This window comes from Petaurus breviceps, unplaced genomic scaffold (genome assembly GCF_028583685.1).
Source record: "Petaurus breviceps papuanus isolate PSGF00001 unplaced genomic scaffold, PetGlider_PUasm1.0 90925, whole genome shotgun sequence".
Classification (NCBI taxonomy): domain Eukaryota; kingdom Metazoa; phylum Chordata; class Mammalia; order Diprotodontia; family Petauridae; genus Petaurus; species Petaurus breviceps.
The window spans coordinates 4,196,181-4,216,476 of NW_027187380.1; the positions used below are offsets into that span (position 1 = coordinate 4,196,181).

At 36.0% G+C, this 20,296-nt stretch overlaps 1 protein-coding gene across 8 annotated transcripts in view; it reads right to left on the reverse strand.

Annotated features, from left to right (window-relative positions):
- GPATCH8 (G-patch domain containing 8) overlaps positions 1-20,296 on the reverse strand; it is a 119,078-nt gene that overhangs the window by 37,473 nt on the left and 61,309 nt on the right. For 4 of the 8 annotated variants that reach the window (XM_069076125.1, XM_069076124.1, XM_069076123.1 and 1 more), the window contains one exon: positions 18,170-18,242. Coding sequence is in view for 1 of the 8 variants with exons in the window: in XM_069076123.1 (XP_068932224.1) it covers positions 18,170-18,242 (73 nt within the window). In the remaining 7 variants the exon portion in view is untranslated. Of the gene's footprint in view, positions 1-14,548; positions 14,731-17,410; positions 17,465-18,169; positions 18,243-20,296 lie in introns of all 8 variants that reach the window. The other 4 variants (XM_069076130.1, XM_069076126.1, XM_069076131.1 and 1 more) reach the window with 2 other exon arrangements.

Consider the following 20,296-nt stretch of genomic DNA (forward strand, 5'->3'; position numbering starts at 1 on the left):
ATCCTCAAACAAATGTTCGCCTTTACTTCTTTGGGATTGATAACAAGTCTCTAAAAGAGATGAACTCCAGTAACAAAGACAGTTTCAACTAAGCAAACCCTTTATAAGGCTTCCCTGATCAAAAGTTTTCCAATAAAATCATTAGTACATTATAATAAAATCCCACTATGGAGTCACAAAACCCCATGCAACATTTTAGCTGATCACCCATTTATAACACTATTCCTATGGAACAGTCCAACAAAGGCATTTTGTTTTAGGTTTTCATAAATCCAAATAATTATGTTAGGCAAAGCCTGAATTTTCCTTGAGTTTTCAGTGCATCCTCAGTCACTTGCAACTTTAATTCTTCAGAACCTGTGGTATTACATGCTATGGATAGCCATCAGCTCTCAGTAAAAAAAAAAAACAAAACAAACCACCTATTTAGAAACTGGGAACATGAGTGACTCAGGGCAGAGTCAAGGAGTCTTGCCCTTATATACTGTTTTTAAGAAATTATCTTTTTGGTTACTTTGAGAAATCACAACACAAATATTAAATACAAGTTCAAAGAATGTATTAGAAACATGCCACACAGGACTTAAGGAAATGAGACCACTAGTCAATCCCGAAACATACACAAGAGTGAGTCATGTAGCTCAGTCAAGAGAGGCAGGGAAACTTCTAGGTGAATTTATATTTATAACATACTATGAATGAGAACAACAGTGATGGAAGGGATTAATGATTACCTAGTCCATTCTCCACCTTTTAGAGAAAGAAATTGAAATCTAAGATGGGAAGTGACTTAGCCAAAGCCATTCAGTTCATAAATGGGAACTGTAGGGAAAGGATCCTGATATTGAGAGTTGTCTAGGATCTTACACATCACCTGGGTCAGAGTGGCAAAGTGACTTGTTCACAATCAGGAAGTTGCAGAACTGGGATTTAGTCGATTCCAAGCCACTGCCTTATCCATTCTACCACAAAAATAAGGATTGGTCTCATTTTTAATTTTAATTTTTTGCTTTTTGGAGGGGGGAGGACAGGGCAATGGGGGTTAAGTGATCTGTCCAAGGTCACATGGCTAGTGATAAGTGTCTGAGGCTGGATTTGAACTCAGGTCCTCCTGATTTCAGGTGCTCTATTCACTGCACTACCTAGGCACTAGGATTGGTCTCATTTAAGTAATTTTATAATTACTGAGCATATGCCAACTGGAAGGACAGAATTTCTTCAGCATTTCAAATTTATGGGAAGAAATTTTTTTATCAAAGAAAAAAAAAATCAGAACTGTTAAAAAATGTCCCAAATCAGAGTACAGTAGTGAGTGAGTACAGAGTACACACTGGCTGAGGATTTTGTAGATGGGAAATGTATGGTGGAAAGGCACTGTTTTATGTTCAGATCCTAGCACAAAAATTTACAAGCTTTATGGTTATAGATAAGTCTTAACCTCAGTTTCCCTATTTAGAAGGAAAAAAAAGTTCGTACTCCTTTCCTCAATAAGTTAATTTGAAGAAAGTACTTTACAAATCTTACCAGTGTAAACATGAGTTGTTATACTTTGTGTAGAGGTTTAGACTAGATGAGTTCTAAGGTCCCACACATTTTTATATTCTATGAAATCTGTGGCAGCAAACCTGTTAAAGACCTTGGCTTAAAAAGGTCAAGATCTCCCACTGCATCCAATGGACCATCTCTATTCATCCTGAGCTATAGCTTGCCACTGGACCCAGATGGCTCTGGAGAAGAAAGCAAGGCTGGTGACTTTGCATGGCCCCTCCTCACTAAAATCCAATTCATTTGCATGTCATGGCATCACTTCCATAATGGTACTCTTCAAGAACAAAGGACAAACAGGAAGCCTTAAATACCATAGAGGTAATAACTTGACCAAGATCATAATGGTACAAAGTGGTTGAGCCAGGATTCAAAACTTGAACTTCTGGCTTCAAATCTAGTGCTCTTTTGACTATACCATAAATTTCACTTTGATTCTGTTACCTGGTTTTTGACTTCTAACTTTTAAACTGAAATTACCTCAAATAAAGACCTCTGTCAATTCATCATATACTTTTATTCAGACATGTAAATGCACCTCAGATGTACCAAGAACTGTAAAAATGAGGTGGGAATAATAACATTTATATAATGATTTAAGATTGCAAAGCACTTTTTTTCACAAAACCCTCTGAGGCAGGGAGCATAAGTATTACTTTGTTCACTTTTCAAATAAGGAAACTGTAACTCAGGAAGATTGAGAGACTAGTCACAAAGCTACTAAGTGATACAACCCAAAAACCATTTTAAATATACCTAGTGTTCTTCCCGTGCAAATTAGGGCAGAAACTAAAAAACCTAGAAACAAAAAGAATACTATTTTTAACAAATGAAGTTCATTACTGCCACACAAGTCACTACTATTCTTTTGATCAACAGAAGAATCAACTGTCTTCAATAATTTGTTTTCTATCTCATCTTTAACTTATCGCTGCCTACCAACACACATAGGATTCCTCTCCCCACCCTTCCTCATCTTTAAAAAATCCTCACCTAGATCTTCTGTCTTCTTAAAATACTGTCCTATCCTTTTCCCTTTCATAGCCAAACTCTTATAAAAAGCTGTCTAATCTCATTGTTTCCATTTCCTTTCTTCATACTCATTTTCCAGTCCCTTGCAAATGACTTCCAAACTCGTCATTCACAGAAATTGCTCACTCCAAAGCTATCATCTGAATTATCATACCTTTAACTGCCAACTCTGGTGACCTTTTCCCAGTTCTCATCCTTCTTGACCTTTTTGAAGTATTTGGCAGTCTGTCTCATTTTTCAAAACACTGTTCTCTTTTGTTTACCTAGCTATATGACCATTTCTACTCTGTCTCCTTTGCTATTACCCATATCATACCTCTTAACTGTTGGGAGTATCTCAAGACTATCCTAAAACCTCCTTTTCTTCTCCATTATCTCTCAGTAACTTCTTCAACTCTCCTAAGTTTAATTAACATCTCTATGTTGATAACTCCCAGATCTATTTATATAGGTAGCTCTAGTCTCTCTCCTAATTCTAATCCAATATCACCAACTGCCCTCATTAGACATTTTGAACTGGATATCCCATAGGTGTCTCAAACCCAAAATATCCAAAACAAGACTCATCTTGTCAAACAAACTCAAACCCTCTTCTGAACTTTCCTTTTTTTTTTTTCTTTTTTTTTTTTGCCTTTTGGAGGGCAATTGGGGTTAAGTAACTTGCTCAAGGTTACACGGCTAGTTTTTTTGTGTGGGTGTTAAGCGTCTGAGGCCAAAACCGAACTCAGGTCCTCCTTATTCCAGGGCCGGCGCTTTTACTCACTGAGTCACCTAGCTGCCCCCAGAACTTTCCTCTTTCTATGAAGGAAACTTACAGTTGCCTGGATTCCAAACTCTGAAGTCATAGTGGACTCCTCAATCACCCCATACAACCCCTCAGTTACTAAATCTTGTTGGTATTACCTCTACTACACCTCTTACATTCTTCCCCTTCTGTCTACTCATAATGTTACTACCCTACTTTAAGCACTCCATCTCTCATGTGGACTCAAGAGAATCCTTTGGCTTCCTAAGAAAGTCTTCTTCTCTAATCCAACCTCTACCCAAGCTTCCAAAGTGACTTTCTTAAAACACAGTTTCAATAATATCACTTTGCTGCTCACTAAATTCCAAGAGTTATTACTTGGAAGATCAAATAAAAACTCTTTTGGCATTTAAAGCCCTTCACATTCTGGCTCCAATCTACCTTTTTAAGCCTTATACTTTATTATCCTTCTTATACTCTACAATCCAACCTAACCTTTTTGCTGTTCCTTACACAAGAATGTCAATTTCCTGTGTTTGTGCCTTTACATAGGCAGCTGCCTTTGGAGGAGAGCATTCTCTCATCTATTTCTCAGAATCCTAGCCTACATTAACTTAGTTCAAGTGTCAATTTTCTACATCAATTCTTCATCTTTTTTGTTATGAAACCCCTTGGCAATCTGGTCTTAAAGTCAAATGGTTTAAAATGCATAAAACAAAATAAAAATGCATAAAGAATTACAAAAAGCCCCAATAATTCTGAAAGTTATGAAAATATTTTAATAGCTCAGAAACGCTTCCCCCCCCCCAAAAAAAAATCCCTATTCAACATGAGTCCTTTTCTGATTTCTAGACTTATGTGCCTTTCTGACAAAACGCTTTTCCTTTCATTCACTTTGTTTAAACTTATACAATTATACTGTCTCCCCAACAGAATGCAAAATCCTTAAGAGCAAGGATTATTCCTTTTCTATCTTTGTATGCCCTCAGTCTAGCAAAGTTCCTGGCACAACTAGGTGCTTAATAAAGGTTTGTTGACTGACTGATTCATTTCAATCAGGAAGATAGACAGTTTTCTTAGAACTTCACTTCAGTAATGTGATCTTGTGAAAAATCCTGGGCTCATACTATAATCAGCTTGCATAACATATGACCATTTGTAAACTACCCCACATTCTCTGCCTATAAAAATGAGGACTGACCCTAAAAATATCAATTGCCTACTGTAATGGTAATTTTAAAAAAAGGCCCCTTTTTGTAGTGGCAAGTAAGCAGGTACTTAGCACTTAGTAACTAATCAAACCTCTGTGAAAGAAACAGAAGGTATGAACCCTTGTTCCTCATGTAACAGGAAGGCGTTAACTGAAACAGGAAGCTAATGTTGTGCATATATAAGAAAAGCCCCAGAGAGGTACAGTCAGAATTTCTTGGAGCGCCATGGAGGCAGAAGCAGCTGCCAAGAGGGCCCTCCTGGCCCCCCCAAGGCCCAGCTGGATAAGGTGATTCTGATTTTTTGAACGAGCTGCAGAAGACTGAGGTTGCATGACCAGGACTTTGTATGTGGCTTGGTTGAGCCTTGAATTGGGAGGAGAAATTGTGGATTTGAGATGGACCTAACCCTGTGAACTTCAATAGGAGCAGGTCCTACCCAGAGAGCTAGGTAAGGAACTGGGAGCTGTCTGCCATTGAACCCAGGTGACAGTCTGGTGAATCCAGGTAGAATCTGGGACCATGGAAGGGGATCCAAGGAATCTGAGAACCGGCCCCAAGTCAAGATGAAAAGACCTCTCCATGGGTACTGAGTAATGATGAAATTGTAGTTTACTAGTGACCTAGGGGTAGAGGGTTTATGTATTTTCTAATGATTGTACTTAGTGATTAATGATACTTAGTAACTGTTAAATAAGTGACTAAGTTAATTTAGTGTGGCCCATGAGTGGAAGACTTTGATTACTGTACTTTGAGGTGATTGTTTTCTGTTCTAAATATTGTGGCCGCTTTGGTGAAACTTATATGGCCATTTCAGTGATGTCATTGTGAATTTTTTGATTTTCTGTGATAAGTTGTAACATCGTGAATGCTTTGTGCTTTACTGTGAATGTTTTGCTCTGATTTGTTATGGAATAAATAGTTTCACTATACCATGTAATCAGAACCTTAAAAGCTGTTCACAGTAGCGTTCTTCTGGAAAGCTTCTCGTGCATGGCATTACACCTACCTTTTTAACATTATGCTGAGAGAATAAAGGGAGACAACAAATAACTCAATTTTAAAACTTCAACTTTATATATATGAAAATAAAAGGTGCTATTACTATCTTTTCCCTTCTCTGGCTACCCTACATCATAAGCTAACTATATTGCCAGTTTAGGCTGAAAACATTTTATCTGAGCAACTTATTTTCCATTTTCCCTATTTTTTTTTTCATTTTCATTTTCTAGAATAAACCTTGCTGCTCAGTTTAATAGTAAGAATTATTCCATATATAATTCCATCAATTCAAAGACCTCTGACTTACATATTACCATCTAGGAAGTACTGCTGGGCAGGTTTTATACAATTTTATTCCTTTTTTGTTCTAATAATCTCAGAACTTTTTTTTTGAAACAACCATGTATTCCTTAAGTATAATTTTCTACACTGTACATATGTAGTACCATCAAAAGATGTAAGCCTATTTTCAAAGGAAATTTTATACAATAATGGAAAACAGGTTATATGTCCATAATACTATAGCATTACCTTATATTTGCTAAGCAAATATTTTATAAACCAAATTCAGATAAATATTTCACTTGTATTACTTCTCCAGCTAACTGGTTCAAATTCATCCCTGTAATTATTATGAACATTTATTTTCTTTATGCTATAAAAAAACTTAAACCATTTATTTCCTTGGAGTTTTCACATTCTTTACTGGCTTCATGGAAAGAAAGAGATTTTGGTTTTTCTTGAGAATTTATAACATGCTATCATATTTTTTACACCATTTCCCTTCCTCTAAAGTAAATTCTTTTTAAAATTTGTCCTAACTCCTCCTCCTTTTTTTTTGCTTTTTGGAGGGAGGAAGGCAAGGCACTTGGGGTTAAGTGACTTGCCCAAGGTCACCCCACTAGTAAATGTTAAGTATCTGAGGCAGGATTTGAACTCAGGTCCTCCTGACTCCAGGGCCTGTGCTCTATTCACTGTGCCACCTAGCCAGCCCCCTAACTCCTTCTTGACACTTTTACACCCCCAGCCCATCCTCCAATTTAGTTTTAAGTTGTTGGAAAATTTTCAAAGATATGCATTGGCTATGAAGACGAGACAACTTTAGAATCTGCCTTGACAAGTAAAGAACCATCTTTAACCATACTATCATTTTCTAGGAAGAAAAGTGGAGCTAATGTCATGGCTCTGCAATTTTAAACTCCCACTATTCACCAAATACCAACCAACTTCTTGCACATTATGTGTGCATTAAGTCCTATCATCAACTCCTCAGATGAATAAATATTAAATTTAATGCATAAGGATTTTCTAATTAAATATTTGCATGGTTGATCTATAATTACTATTACCTGACTTCCTTCATATGGTCTTTTGTACTTACCCCTTCCTTATTTAAAGACACTTCCACAGTCATTATTTAAGAAGAAGGGAGGGGAACAAGTATTTATTAAGTTCCTACTAAGTGCAAGGAACTGTGCTAAGTGTTTACAAATATCTCACTTGATCCTCCAAGGATGTGGGTGCTATTATTATCCCTATTTTACAGTTAAGGAAACTGAGATAGACAGAGATTAAGTTACTTGCCTAGGTTCACAGCTAGTAAGCGAAAATGAATTTAACCTCAGGTCATTCTGACTCCAGGCCCAGCACTTCACCACCCTGTGGCCTCTATAGTCCAAGTTAATATTTTTAGCTGCAAAAGCTTCTAAATAAGTCTTCCCAAGAACACATGCATGCATTTCAGTGCCAAATTAATCTTCTTAAAATATCCTTTTTTGGGGGGGAGGGCTTTTTGAAGGGGAGAAGGTAGGGCAATTGGGGTTAAGTGACTTGCTGAAGGTCACATGGCTAGTTTTGTGTTAAGTGTCTGAGGCCAAATTTGAACTCAGGTCCTCCTGACTCTAGGGCCTGTTCTCTATTCACTGTGCCACCTAGCTGCCCCTAAAATATCCTTTTTATTATGAAAGGTTATGTGATATAAAAAACCACTATACATCTCTAACCAACGCAAATTTCACAACAGCTATTATACACTATAACCTACTTCCACCATATTGTAGAACTCTGCTATAATGTTGGTTGGTAAAGTTTTAAGCTCAAAGGAAAATAAATTATGAAATAACAAACAAGAATAAAAGTAACCTGAAGTATAAGTAAGCATAATAGCCCAGCAAGTGCTCAAGCTACTGAATGAAATGAATTGTTGAAATACTTCAATCCAACTAGCATTTGTGTTGAATGACTACTGCTACCCTCCACAATCCAGGCTTGAAAAGTTCAAGAATACTTTGACTTGTCTTTCTTTCACTACTTACATTAAGTCAATTGCTGAATCTTGTCAATCCTATCTTCCCAATACCTGCCCGTTTGGCCTCTTGTCTGCAATACTCTCATGTCTTCTATGGAGGCTAGCCTAATCTCTACTTCTGCCACTCTACTATCTGGCTTTCATACAGCTGTTAAATCTTTCTGATACAAAAGTCTCATGATGGCATTTCCCTGCTCAAAATTCTTTAGCGCCCCATACTGTGTAGATGATAAAATTTAAAGAAAAATAGTCTAGGCTTGAAATGTAAAATTCTCTATAATTTTTCTTTACAGTTTTATTTTACAATAATTTCCCTTTTACAAAGATTTCATTCTAGTCCAAATAGTATAGTCATCTATTCCATGAATTTGCTATCTTGTCTTTTGTTTCCATGTCTTTTTACAATATTCCCCATTACTGGAATACATTTCTCCTTCCTCACATATGCCTTTCAAAGGGTTATCTCCTCCAAGTAGCCTTTTCTATTTCTTTCCTTATCATTCCACATACCCTGGCTCAAGATGTTCTTCTGTCCCTCTTCAAATTTTCCTACAGTATACTGTTTTTATTTATCTGTTTTTAAACGTCTGGTCCCTATCAGCAGAATGTAAGTTGCTTGAGGGCAAGGATGGTCATTTTTTTTTCTTTATATCCCCAAACCCTAGCTAGTTTTGTACCTAATGTTTGTTGAAGTCTTGAATTTATGTGGATAAGACATACTGGGGATGAAATAATCTCCCTATTTGCAAGAACTTTACATTATTATGATGAAGACAATAAGCCCTTATATGTATATAGTATAAATATAAAGTGAATAAAAACAAATATATACAAAGTAGTTCAAAACAAGGTAGTTTGGGAGGAAAGTACTTGAAGTTGGGGAGATCAGGAAAAGCTTCATGTTTTCAAGATGGTGTTTGAAGTGCATCTTAAAAGAGACGGAGATGGGATATGAATTGTCATATATAATGAACAGGGACAGAGGTTTTGCTGGATCACAGAATGTAAGAAAAGCACCACAGAGCAGATTTACACTAATGGAAAATCACTCTGGCAGCAGTGTATAGGATGGATTGGAATGCAGAGACACTTGAGACAGGGTGACAAATTAGGAGGGTTTTGTAATAATCTAGGGAGGAAGTGATGGTGGCTTGAGCTAACGTGGAAGCTGTGTTAAGTGGAGGGAAGGGGTCAGTATAGAAATGCTGTGAATGTAGAAACGGCAAGATTTGAAAACTGGCTATGTGGAATGGTAACACAGCACGAGAAGTCAATGATAACACCATTATGAATTTAAAACACAGAAGAACAGTGGTAGCTTTGAAAGAAATAGGAAAATTTGGAAGAGGGAGAGTTTGGGGAGAAATAGAGTGAGTTTATTTTTGGACAAATTGAGTGTGAGATGTTTCTAGGTATAAGCAATGTACTAGATTTTGGAGGCCACAAAGACAAAAAAAGGTCTCCCATCCTCTAGAAATTTACCTTCTACTGAGAATCGCAACATGCAAACACTTTAATTTAGGGAAATTAGGAAAGGCAGATTTTCATAAGATGTGATACTTGACACCTAAGCATCAAAGGAAGTTAAGTATTCTAAGAGGTAGAGATAAAGAATGAGCATGCAGAAAAGCCAATACAAAGGTAGTTGGACATGGAAAACTAAGTTCAAGAAAGAAGCAGGTCAGTTTGGAATAACAGAGAATAGGAAGGATAATAATGTGAAGTAAGTTTGGAAAGGTAAGCTGGAGTCAAAATGAGAAAAGCTTTAAATGCCAAGTTGAAGAGTTTTTATGTTGTCCTAAGAGCAACAGGAAGTCACCAACAAGGTTTCTCAAGCAGTAAATACTACAGACAGACCTGTACTTTAGGGATATTATTTTGGTTTTTTAAGTGTTTTCTTTTTTCCCCCTTAATTAAAAAAAATGTTTTTAGTTCCAAATTCTCTTTGTTTTTCTAGCCTTGCCCCCCAAATTGGGAAGGAAAGAAACATGATACTCATTATATGTGTGAAATGAAGCAAAACGTATCTCCATATCTGCCATGTTGCCGGGGGTGGGGGGGGAGCACAAATAAAGTGTAAAAATTAGTTTCAATCTACACTCAGGAGTTCATTAGTTTTCTCTCTGGAGATGGACAGAATTTTTCATCGTGAGTCCTTTGGAACTGTGGTGGATCATTTGTGTTGATCAGTAGCTAAGTCTTTCAAAGTTGATTATTACAATATTGCTGTTACGGTATATAATGTTCCTGGTATTGCTCAATTCATTTTGTATCAGGTCCTATAAGTCTTAGGAAGATTATTTTGGCAGCTATAGAGAGGGTAGATAAAAGAAAGAAGAGGCTGGAAGCTGGGTGACAATGTAGAAGGCTGTTACAATAGTCTAGGCAAGCAGTGATAACAACCACAACTAGGGTGGTTGCTATAGAGAGGAGGGGACAAAATCTAAGAGATGTTGCAGAAGCAAATTCACAAGATTTATCAACTGATTGAATATAGCAAATTAGAGTTAAGAAAAAAGAAATAGTTGAGGATAACTCTAAGGTTGTTTAACCATGGGTAACAGGAAGGATGGCAATGCCCTCAAAAAGAAGGAACATGGTCTAGAGGAGGGCCGGAGAATGGGAGATGGTAATTAATTGTTTGGGCCATATTAAGGGTACTGTTCTCCATCTCTGGATTTTCTATGACTCTCTTTCACTCACCTACTCCAAAATTTAAAAAACAAAAAGCTTCTCACAGTATAAAGTTTAAAGTTTTGTTATTCACAGCCTTCTATAACATGGTCCCAACTTCATCTCTTACCTTGGTTCAGCTAGCTAAATCTACTCACTGTTCACAATGTTCCTCAAAATGAAATGCCCGAAATATCCTGTCCTTCATGACCTAGCTCAACTTTCACCTTTTCTGTTAATCTTTCTTTTACCACTTCCTTTTCTGAATATACTTGTTTTCTTCCCTTTCTATACGGCCTTATGTTATCAGTTATTTTTCATGGGTGGAAAAGCATGTTTTATTTCTCCAACTAGAATGTAAACTCTGAGTAAAGAAACTATGCCTTATTTAAGATCCTCCCAGTGCACACAATAGGCACTAAATATTTGCCCCTGGTTCTTAGATTATAGACTTAGAATGGGAAGAACCTTGGAGATCATCTAATTCCACTGTACCAAACTACTTCCCAATTTCTTTGCCTAGGTGGGTGGCTCTGATTCTGTATTTTGCTAATGTTCTAATTTGCCTCTATGATACTGCATATAAAGAAGTGGTATCTCTGCTTTCTAAGTAAGAGATTCAGATAGTAAAATAGTCTTCCTAACAGATTTTCCACAAATATTAGCTTTAAAAAATTGGTTATTTTTCAGGCACACTACTACTCAGTTGGCAAAATTGTGAATTGGTCCAACCATTCAGGAAAGTAATCTGGAATTAGGCTATGAAAGCAAATAAAATGCTCAATCCCTTTAATCCAGAGACCCCACTGCCAAGCATATGCCCCAAGAAAGTCAAAGAAAAAAAGGTTCAATATATACACCAAAAATATGTATACTGACACTTTTTATTATACTTTGGAAACAAAGTCTTGGTGATGGCTAAACAATCTGTGGTACATGAATATGACAATATTATTGCACCATAAGAAATGATGAATATGAATACAGGTTGGCATGGGAAGACAAAGAACTGATGCAAAGTAGCAGAAGAAGAAAATAACATACATAATGATTGCAATGTAAACTGGGAAAAACTTCAACAAAAAAGGTAGTTGTCCTTCATTCTTGAAGAGGATCAAAATGACATCACTAAGTTGGGGTGAAGTATGTATCCACTGTAGCTGGTCAGACCTATAGGAGCTCAGAAGGTTCTACCACAGGTAGGCCCAAATACTCCTTATGAATATTTGGAATGAAGATGTCTCTAAATTTGCATATGTCATGTTTTTCCTGAACTAGTGCAATTCTACTTTGCTCAGAAAGCATAGCACCTTCTTTGATGCTGGCATGCCATGCTGGGCAGTCCTGTGCCAGTGTCTCCCATGTCTCACAATCAATCCCAAAGTTCTTCAGATAGACCTTGAGATCATCTTTGTATAACTTCTTCTGACCTCCATGTGAGTGCCTGCCTTGTTTGAGTCAAAGGCTATGTAATGACCAAGCCTAAAAACGACACTCATTCTCACCCTACTGCTGGAAAATATTTGAGAATGTACCTCCCCTCCTCACTTTGGAGAGATGAACACAGCGTATAATGACAGATTTAACCAAACATGAATTGGCTGGTTACTTTTTCTGAACTGCTTATTTTTTCTTTCTTAATTATAAGAGATGACTTGGGATGGCTAGGTGGTACAGTGAATAGAGCACTGGCCCCAGAGTCAGGAGGACCCGAGTTCAAATTTGACCTCAGACACTTCACACACACACACACACACACACACACACACACACACACACACACTAGCCATGTGACTTTGGGCAAGTCACTTAACCCCAACTGCCCTACCTCTTCCTTTCCAAAAAGGAAAAAGAAAAAAGAGATTTGACTTTCCAGGTCTGGGAGAGGGAGAGATATTTGAAAATGAAGATGGCAAAAAGATATCAGTAATAAATTTTAAAAGTCATTTTATTTTACTTTAGTTATTCTCATCTCATGTTACAGATGAATTACTAAGTTTTCCTTTAAGTAAAATTTTATTCTGTTTTCACTTAGCTTGACCTTAACACAAGTTTCACACCAGTTTATCTCAACTCCTCTATATTTACTATTTAGCTGGTCAAGCAAAAAGCACTCTGGACTTCTTGAGATTTGACTTAAACTTCAACTAACAGTCTCTGAACCTGAGTTCATTACTTTTGTTTATATAGTTATTCCTTCCATATCATGACTTTTCTCACTGAAGTTTCACTATATAGAGTGTAGGCATAAGAAATTAAATGGTAATTTTGGGGGAGTTTTGCATAAGCTACAGACAACATGCAAAGGCTAGCAGATAACAGAAAAGGCTTGGAAACTCAGAAATGTATAAAATATGTGTATAGTACTGTATATTATCAACACATTTAATCTTTTAATACCATAATAATTGAGACTTCTTCTCTAGTACAAAGAGAAGGTCAAAACATTTTACTTGGATTTTCCAGATCACAAGGGCACCACACCCCTAACGACCACAATGAGGAAGGGATAACTGCATTCAATTTGATCGAGAAAGTCAAAGGCACACCAGAACTGAGTAATAACTTCCATATTAATTAACACCAGTTCTGTAAAACGATTACTTGTCTCTGACACATTTTTATAAAATTCCTTATAGTTGCCTGCAAGGCTGGACTTCTTTCTCAGCTCAATCTATATTTTAAAAAGTCATACCTTATTTTGGGACCAGGAGGCTACATACAAGCTATCCTTTCAAACATTCTTCTAAACCCAGTGGTATCTTTGTTGTAAACAGTGAGTTTTGCCTTTTTTAGAAAAGGAACTATGTATGCTATACTGAACCCACCTTCTTTACATTCAAAAAACAAAATCTTATATACTGCAAAAAATCCTGTATTTGCTTCTGTAGCAACAGTCTGCTTTTTGCCATGGGTGAAACTCAGGAGTTTTGCCAGTTTAAAAGTAGCCTATCTAGGGGCGGCCAGGTGGCTCAGCAAGTAAGAGCACCAGCTCCAGAGTCGGGATGACCTGGGGATCAAATCCAGGCTCAGATACTTAGCACCACACCCAGAAATAACTGGCCGTGTAACCTTGAGCAAGTTAAGCCTGACTGCTTAAAAAAAAAATAATAAAATAAAAAATAAAAGTAGCCTATCTGCATAAGCCTGAACCCTATAACTCCTACTCAAACCAGTGCAGAGGTCAGATGGTCAGTAGTAGTAGCTAGTAAAGCATCTTACTAAGCAAGAGGGAACAGAAAGTAAAGTGGAAGGTAACACAAGTAAGAGGAAATGAGTATGGCCAAAAAAGGGGGGTACAGAAAGGGATCTTTGCACATAAAAAGTTCTTACTGGAGTCTGGGTTATCTAATTAAAGAACTCATAAAAATAGCATGTAAATGTACACCATCTTCCTCCAATTAGATTATAAACTCCCTTTGGCAAGAAATACAGTATTGTATGTCCAAGCACAGTGACCTGTCATATATTATTCACTCAGTTAAGCAACAACCTTAATCTTTGACCCAATGATTCTACCCCTGGGTATAGACCCACCCCAAGGTAGTCAGAGACAGGAACAAAAATTTAACATATACCTAAATGTTTTCAGTAATATGCGCTGGTAGCAAAGAACTACGAACAAACTAGTTTCCTGCCAACTAAGGAATAGCTTTAAAAATATTATAGTATATGAAAGCAATGAAATATTACTGTGAAGTAAGATATGATGAGGGACAGTGTCATATAATGGAGGGAGAAGTCAATTTCAGAATCAGGAAGACCTGGGTTCAAGTCCTGACCCTAACACATTCTATGGGACCTAGGATATGTCACTTCATTCTCTGTCTCTGGGCTTGAATCAGTCTGAGACAAAGTTGCAAAGCTGATAACAATGTTAACTGGTAGCAAATGAAGTTCCCTACACCAATGAATTCACAGGTCCCTGAGCCTTAAAATAAAACTCCTTCCTCATCTCTATGGGATATTTTTGCTTTTTCTTTGTCACAAATCTATTGGGATAAAGGGAGCAAATGATATAAAGACAAGTATTACCTGAAGCACATTTAGTGTTACTATAGGAAAGGTCGAATTGGCTTTGGTAAAGAAGTTCTGTAGCTTAATGCAAAGATCAGAAGAACTGGTTTATTCATCTCTATTGTAAGAGCTTCTTCATTGACGTGACTTTTATATTTCTGCTTTCTAGCTCTTCTCTAAGCAGGAAATTTCACTCTGTCCTTTGCAAAAAGAAATTAAAACACTATTTCTAATGTGATTGATAGCAATGGACTCCTGCAGATTCTCCTGAGAACATTTTTACTACATAGCTACATTTTTGTCCCGGAATTGCAAATTATGCAACACATAAGACCATGAATTTACAGTCTGAAATATTTTCCCAATTTATTAACTCAGATATCAGTGCCAGTATTCTATATTGACTTTACCCCTTATAACACTGACGGCTTCATTGTTGGTACACTTTGATATTCTGGACATGCAGATATGGAACATTTAATATATTACCTGACTCCCAAGATTGAGAACAAAGGAAGATCCTGACCTAGACATATTTTAATTACAAAAAGATTTATTTTAAAAAGCTTTGGAAGGAACTTCTTTGGAGATGCCATTAATTTACATAACTTATAATGTCTTTTCAGTCCTAACATTTATTCTTCTTGTTATAAATGTAGCTGATTTCCTGGAAATGGTTTTTACCCCTCAAAGTTCAAAGTCAAATTTAATGCTATTATCCTAGACCTCGGGCTTTAACTTCATTATGTCATAGATAATTCTGGCAGTAAGGTGAGACCTATGGATTCTGTCTCAAAATGTTTTTAAGTGCATTAAAATACAATATACAGGATAACAAAGGAAATCAATTGTACTGAGTTATCCAAACATTGTTTTTTTTAATTAAGAATTTCTATCCTTAACGATACCTAACTTAGCATCTCTCTATTTTAGGTGATGTTATACCAACAAACTTCTTTAGAATGCAGGGAAGTACTTGTAATTTTTATAGGTGATTCCTTCATATGGGATCTTGCTGCTACAAAGCTACTGATGAGTTTCCAACTACAGCTACTATTAATGTAAAATTTATTTGCCAATATTTTCATTTTTCAACCTGAACTATTAAAAAGCAATGTGAAAATAACAAAAAAGAGCATTATTTCAATTAAAAAGATAGTGTATGGCACTGAACTAGTCATTCAAAACAGGTTCATTTATATTTCACCTCAATTTAAACTTAATGAAAGGGATTCAATGAGAAAAAAACCTGACTTAAAAGAAACTCATGATGCCCTTGTTTCTCCAATATTATTCCCTGAATTCCAGCTGGAACTTAAAATTACATGCACTTGTAGAAACTGTAAAGGGTAATTTTTCAGGGCTAAGTCACAAAAAGTTTGAAAAGTACAAATAACATATAATTGCTTGAATCAATGGTAGCAACTGTTACTTCTCCATTCTTTGGAAACACACTATAAGGTTTATCCTCACTTTTAAAGCCTTCTAGGTCACTAATATAAGGCTAAAGAGCAATAGTGAGCCATAGACAGAGGTATAGCCTTGCTGTTGGGAAGATGGGTTCAAGTTTTACCTCTGACATATATGCTAACAGTACAACTCCAAGCAAGTCACTTAATCTCTCAGTGCCTCAAGCACCTCTCTAAAATCATAATTTTCAGAAGTTACTTATTGACATTGGTAGAAGAAACTCATCTAAACAGATATGATGGGAGGTCTAGACTCTCTGTCCTGTGGGTGCAACACAAAATTTTGAGGTATACACATTTTTGTTAGTTTCTATGAAATGGTAGAACATCTAGTAAAAGCTCCTAAAAGCCTGAATAATATCTTATCTAGCATCCCAGTAATAACACAACCTTACTGTTTTTCATTCATTTCAATAAGCATTTACTGATATTAAAGATGACCCTTACTGACCAACTCTGACTAGGGCATGCCCTATAAACTGCTGGGTTGTTTTTTTTTTTTAATTTGGTTTGGCTTTTTAAGAGCAGGGGTAGACTGCACTGAGTTGTGCACCTTTCTCCAAATACTACACATCCAGCTGACCTTCCCTACAAAGAAAGGGAGAAGATAGAGGTCTTTCCTGATTGTTCCAGCTATCACTAAGGTTCTTCTGTCTCTTATCCTTTGAACTCCTGTTGCACTTACAACTTGTACACTTGAACATTTATAAATTGTACACAATTTGTCACTTAAATATAAATGACCACATTATATTCCCTAGATTAGTTTTATCTCCCTAATTATACTGTAAGGTTCTTAAAGTGCAGGAATTTCAACAATTTCATTTCCCTATACGGCACATAGATAATAGTGGGCTCAATAAATGCCTGATGAACTAAACCATAAATCTATAAATATTTGTAACTAACCAAAGGCTTATCCTTTCCCCCAGTCTGATTAGAGTTATTAGAAACAGTTTGTAGATAAAGCTATTTCTCTATTTCAAGCTAAAATAGTCTGAAAGAAAATTAATCTCAACCTCATAGTTAGGCTCATACAACTGGAAAGTAGCATAACTAGAGTACTGAACAAATTTAATTGAGAAATTTAACAAACTAACATGTACCTGGGTTTTCAATTCAATTCCCACTAAAAATACGTTATTACTTAGTAGATTAAACATTCACTGCTGAACAACATTTATAGATAATATGGAAAAATAAAATTAAGGGTGAAGCCTTCAATTGCTGAAATGAAATGTTCCCTATACACACTCCTGAATGATCAGAACCCCATTCAAATGTTTTGTAAAGGCCCATTTCTAATGCTCAAAGAATCAATTCTGTCACAGCTCTGTTCTAAGAGTCCCTTGCTAAGGAGTAAGAAAGTCAATGATTAGGTACAGAAGTTGTCAGTGTTCCCAGTCCTTACCAAGTTAGTGCTGACATCTGCAAGGAACAAATGTGGCCCCCAAAGCTGAAACAGCTGAAAAGTGAAAGGAGTTGGTTGATTTCCAACTAACTAGCAAGTATATCTGAAACAAAACACTTTGTCCTTACCCTACGAACAGTATGGTTAGAAGGAAATAAACAGTACGATGGAAGCCCTACACCATATGCCTACTGAAGTTTGTTGTTAACAGCTTAGAGAAATCAGTTGGGAAATGGCCTCCTTCCACCCTAAAAAACCTCTGTAACTATTTAGCACTTCAAATGGGTTCTTTTGCTCTCAATCAATGATTTTTGATAGGAGCACAAGACATTTAGAGCAATCATGGACTGTGCTAAGTAAGGTATTTTGAGGCTTCCTTTCCAAAAGACAAAAGTTGGACTATGTCAGTTGGATGAATCCCTTTATAATTTGACAGCCTGGACAACTGATTATCATTAACAGGCAGAAAAATAATAGCTTATTTATTCCCAGCACCCTACTTTTCAAATAAACAAAGTAAAACACACACAATATGTTTGACCTGTAGATTTTAATGAAATAGCAGCTTACACTTGCAAATTATTTGCAAAAGTCCTTTTAAAATACATCAATAAAAATAAAAATAATCTATTCTAAAGAAAAAGCAGAAATAAAATAAACCAAACATCTTTCAAAGACAACAAAAAATCTGGCACAGACTGCATTAGGAACATTGGGGTTTTTTTCTTCTCTCTCTTTTTTTAAATTTAAAAAACTTACCCTGAAGAGATTTCCCCAATCCCTGGCCCAGCTTCCACCCATGTTTCTGGAGTAAGCGGTGTCCAATATTATCCTGACAGACAGAACAGAAAGACAAACCAAAAATATTCCAATAATATATTCTTCCCCTCCTACCAACATTTAAACACGTGATGAGCAAAAGATAACTCTACATATAAGCATGCAAAAAATTGCTAATGGGGCAAATATGCCCAATAAAAGGGAAATAAATAAATGTCAAAAAACTGCTGGCTAGTATTTTTCCAGGGGAAGAACATATGGGTAAGGGTACTTTCTGATGGTGTGCTGGGCAACTTTTGTGCATAACACTTTCAAAAGGAAAAAAAGTGGGAGAAAATAAAAGTTTATCAGTTAAAAAATGACATTAAAAAGCATAAAATCAAGCTACTTAATACAATCATATCCATCACCTAGACAGCACCACTTTAAGATTTTGTAAAAAGAAAATCTACATTGTGTTTAGTCATTTTGTTTGTGTGTCAGGCTTTCATGATACGAAGTAAGTTGTAAGTGCAAGACTGCCCCACCACTAGAAACGAAAACACAATCAGAGCAAAATCCAGGCTAGACTTGATTGGGTTTTATATATATAATATAAATATATAAACTAGCATGCAGCCAATATTAAACTGAAAAAACAGTGAGGTTAGTAAAACAAGAAAGTAAATTGATTAAACAAAAAAAATTAAATAAAATGAGTTCAAGCACAGACTGGGTGATGCATTTCAACATGTAATCTAACAAAAATGCTAAGATGTTAGAATGAAACAGGCCTAGCAATAAGTTAACAGTAAGGAACCATTAGTGCATGTAGGGGAAAAAACAACAAACATAATGTCTCATCTTCCTAAGGAGCACAGGAGAAAGTTTTTCAATATAAAATGGGTTAAAAAGGCATTGGAAACAACAATTAAATGTCAGCTACTGAACAAAGGGTGAAGAGTCATAACTGTACTCAGGAAGAAGTGGCAGCCTTTTACTTGGTAACTTGTCAAGTCAGCTAATGATCTATTATCATGCCAATGCTACAATAAGCATCTCTGTAATTAAAATAATGCTACTGGTTTTTAAAAAGCTGTCCACATACACAGAAAGTAGTCTGTACACAGCTCACTACCAACCATGTACTTAGCTTTAAGTCACAATAGCTATATTAACTTGGTGATATAAGTCTAAAAATAAATTCTATAATTTCCAAATCCAAATTCCTAAAATCAGTATACCCCCATAGATCTCTGAACCAAATATTTTAGAACCACCTGGCTTCTGACCTTCTATGTATCATGAAATAATATATACCTTGGCACCACAGAGGTGATAAATACTGCCTCTGTTGTTCTTTCTCAAAGCTAGGTGAGAAAAAAATAAACTGCTTAAATTCGTGCTTTTAAAAAATTGCTGGAGTAGAGGTAAATACAAAGACAGAGCAAGTTCTAAAATGAAAGAAAAATATTTAAGTCTATAAAATGATGACGGTATTTAAAGGTAAAAGGCTAGAAATTATTTTTTTTTAAGAAACTGGGAAAGTTAGCAGATCATAGATCATCTGGGCTCTAAAAGACGTATAAATCTGCTATATTGTCAGTCCTCATGAATGAAGGACCAATCCTGCTTTGACCAATAATTAAGATTATCAAGAGGCTCAGTATCTAGCTAGAATAGGTTCCTCCCAAGTAAAGTTAGGTGCCTAATAAACAGTAACAATTTCAAGCAGAAATGTAAACCTGCATAGAAAAAATATCAGTAGAGAAAGAAAAGGAAAATAAATACTAATTGTCCCATGTTAAGCTCCACGGCATAATAAAACATTTTTCTGCTTTCAATATAGACAAACTTACCTTATACAATCCTAGTTTTACATTACAGTTTCTAGAACTGCAATGTTCTGAGGTATTTACATATTACAGATGACCATTGGCTTAGATAACTAGATTAAGTGGCTGCTAAATTTTTAACATACTTATGGTGTTACTCTACTTGACAAGGATTTGGGGTCTTAAGCAATGCTGACAAAAATTGCTGGCTTTTTAAAAAGTGAAAATGACAATCTTTTGCTAAGTGGAGATGAGACATTATGCTGACTGTATTGTATTATGAATGCACTAA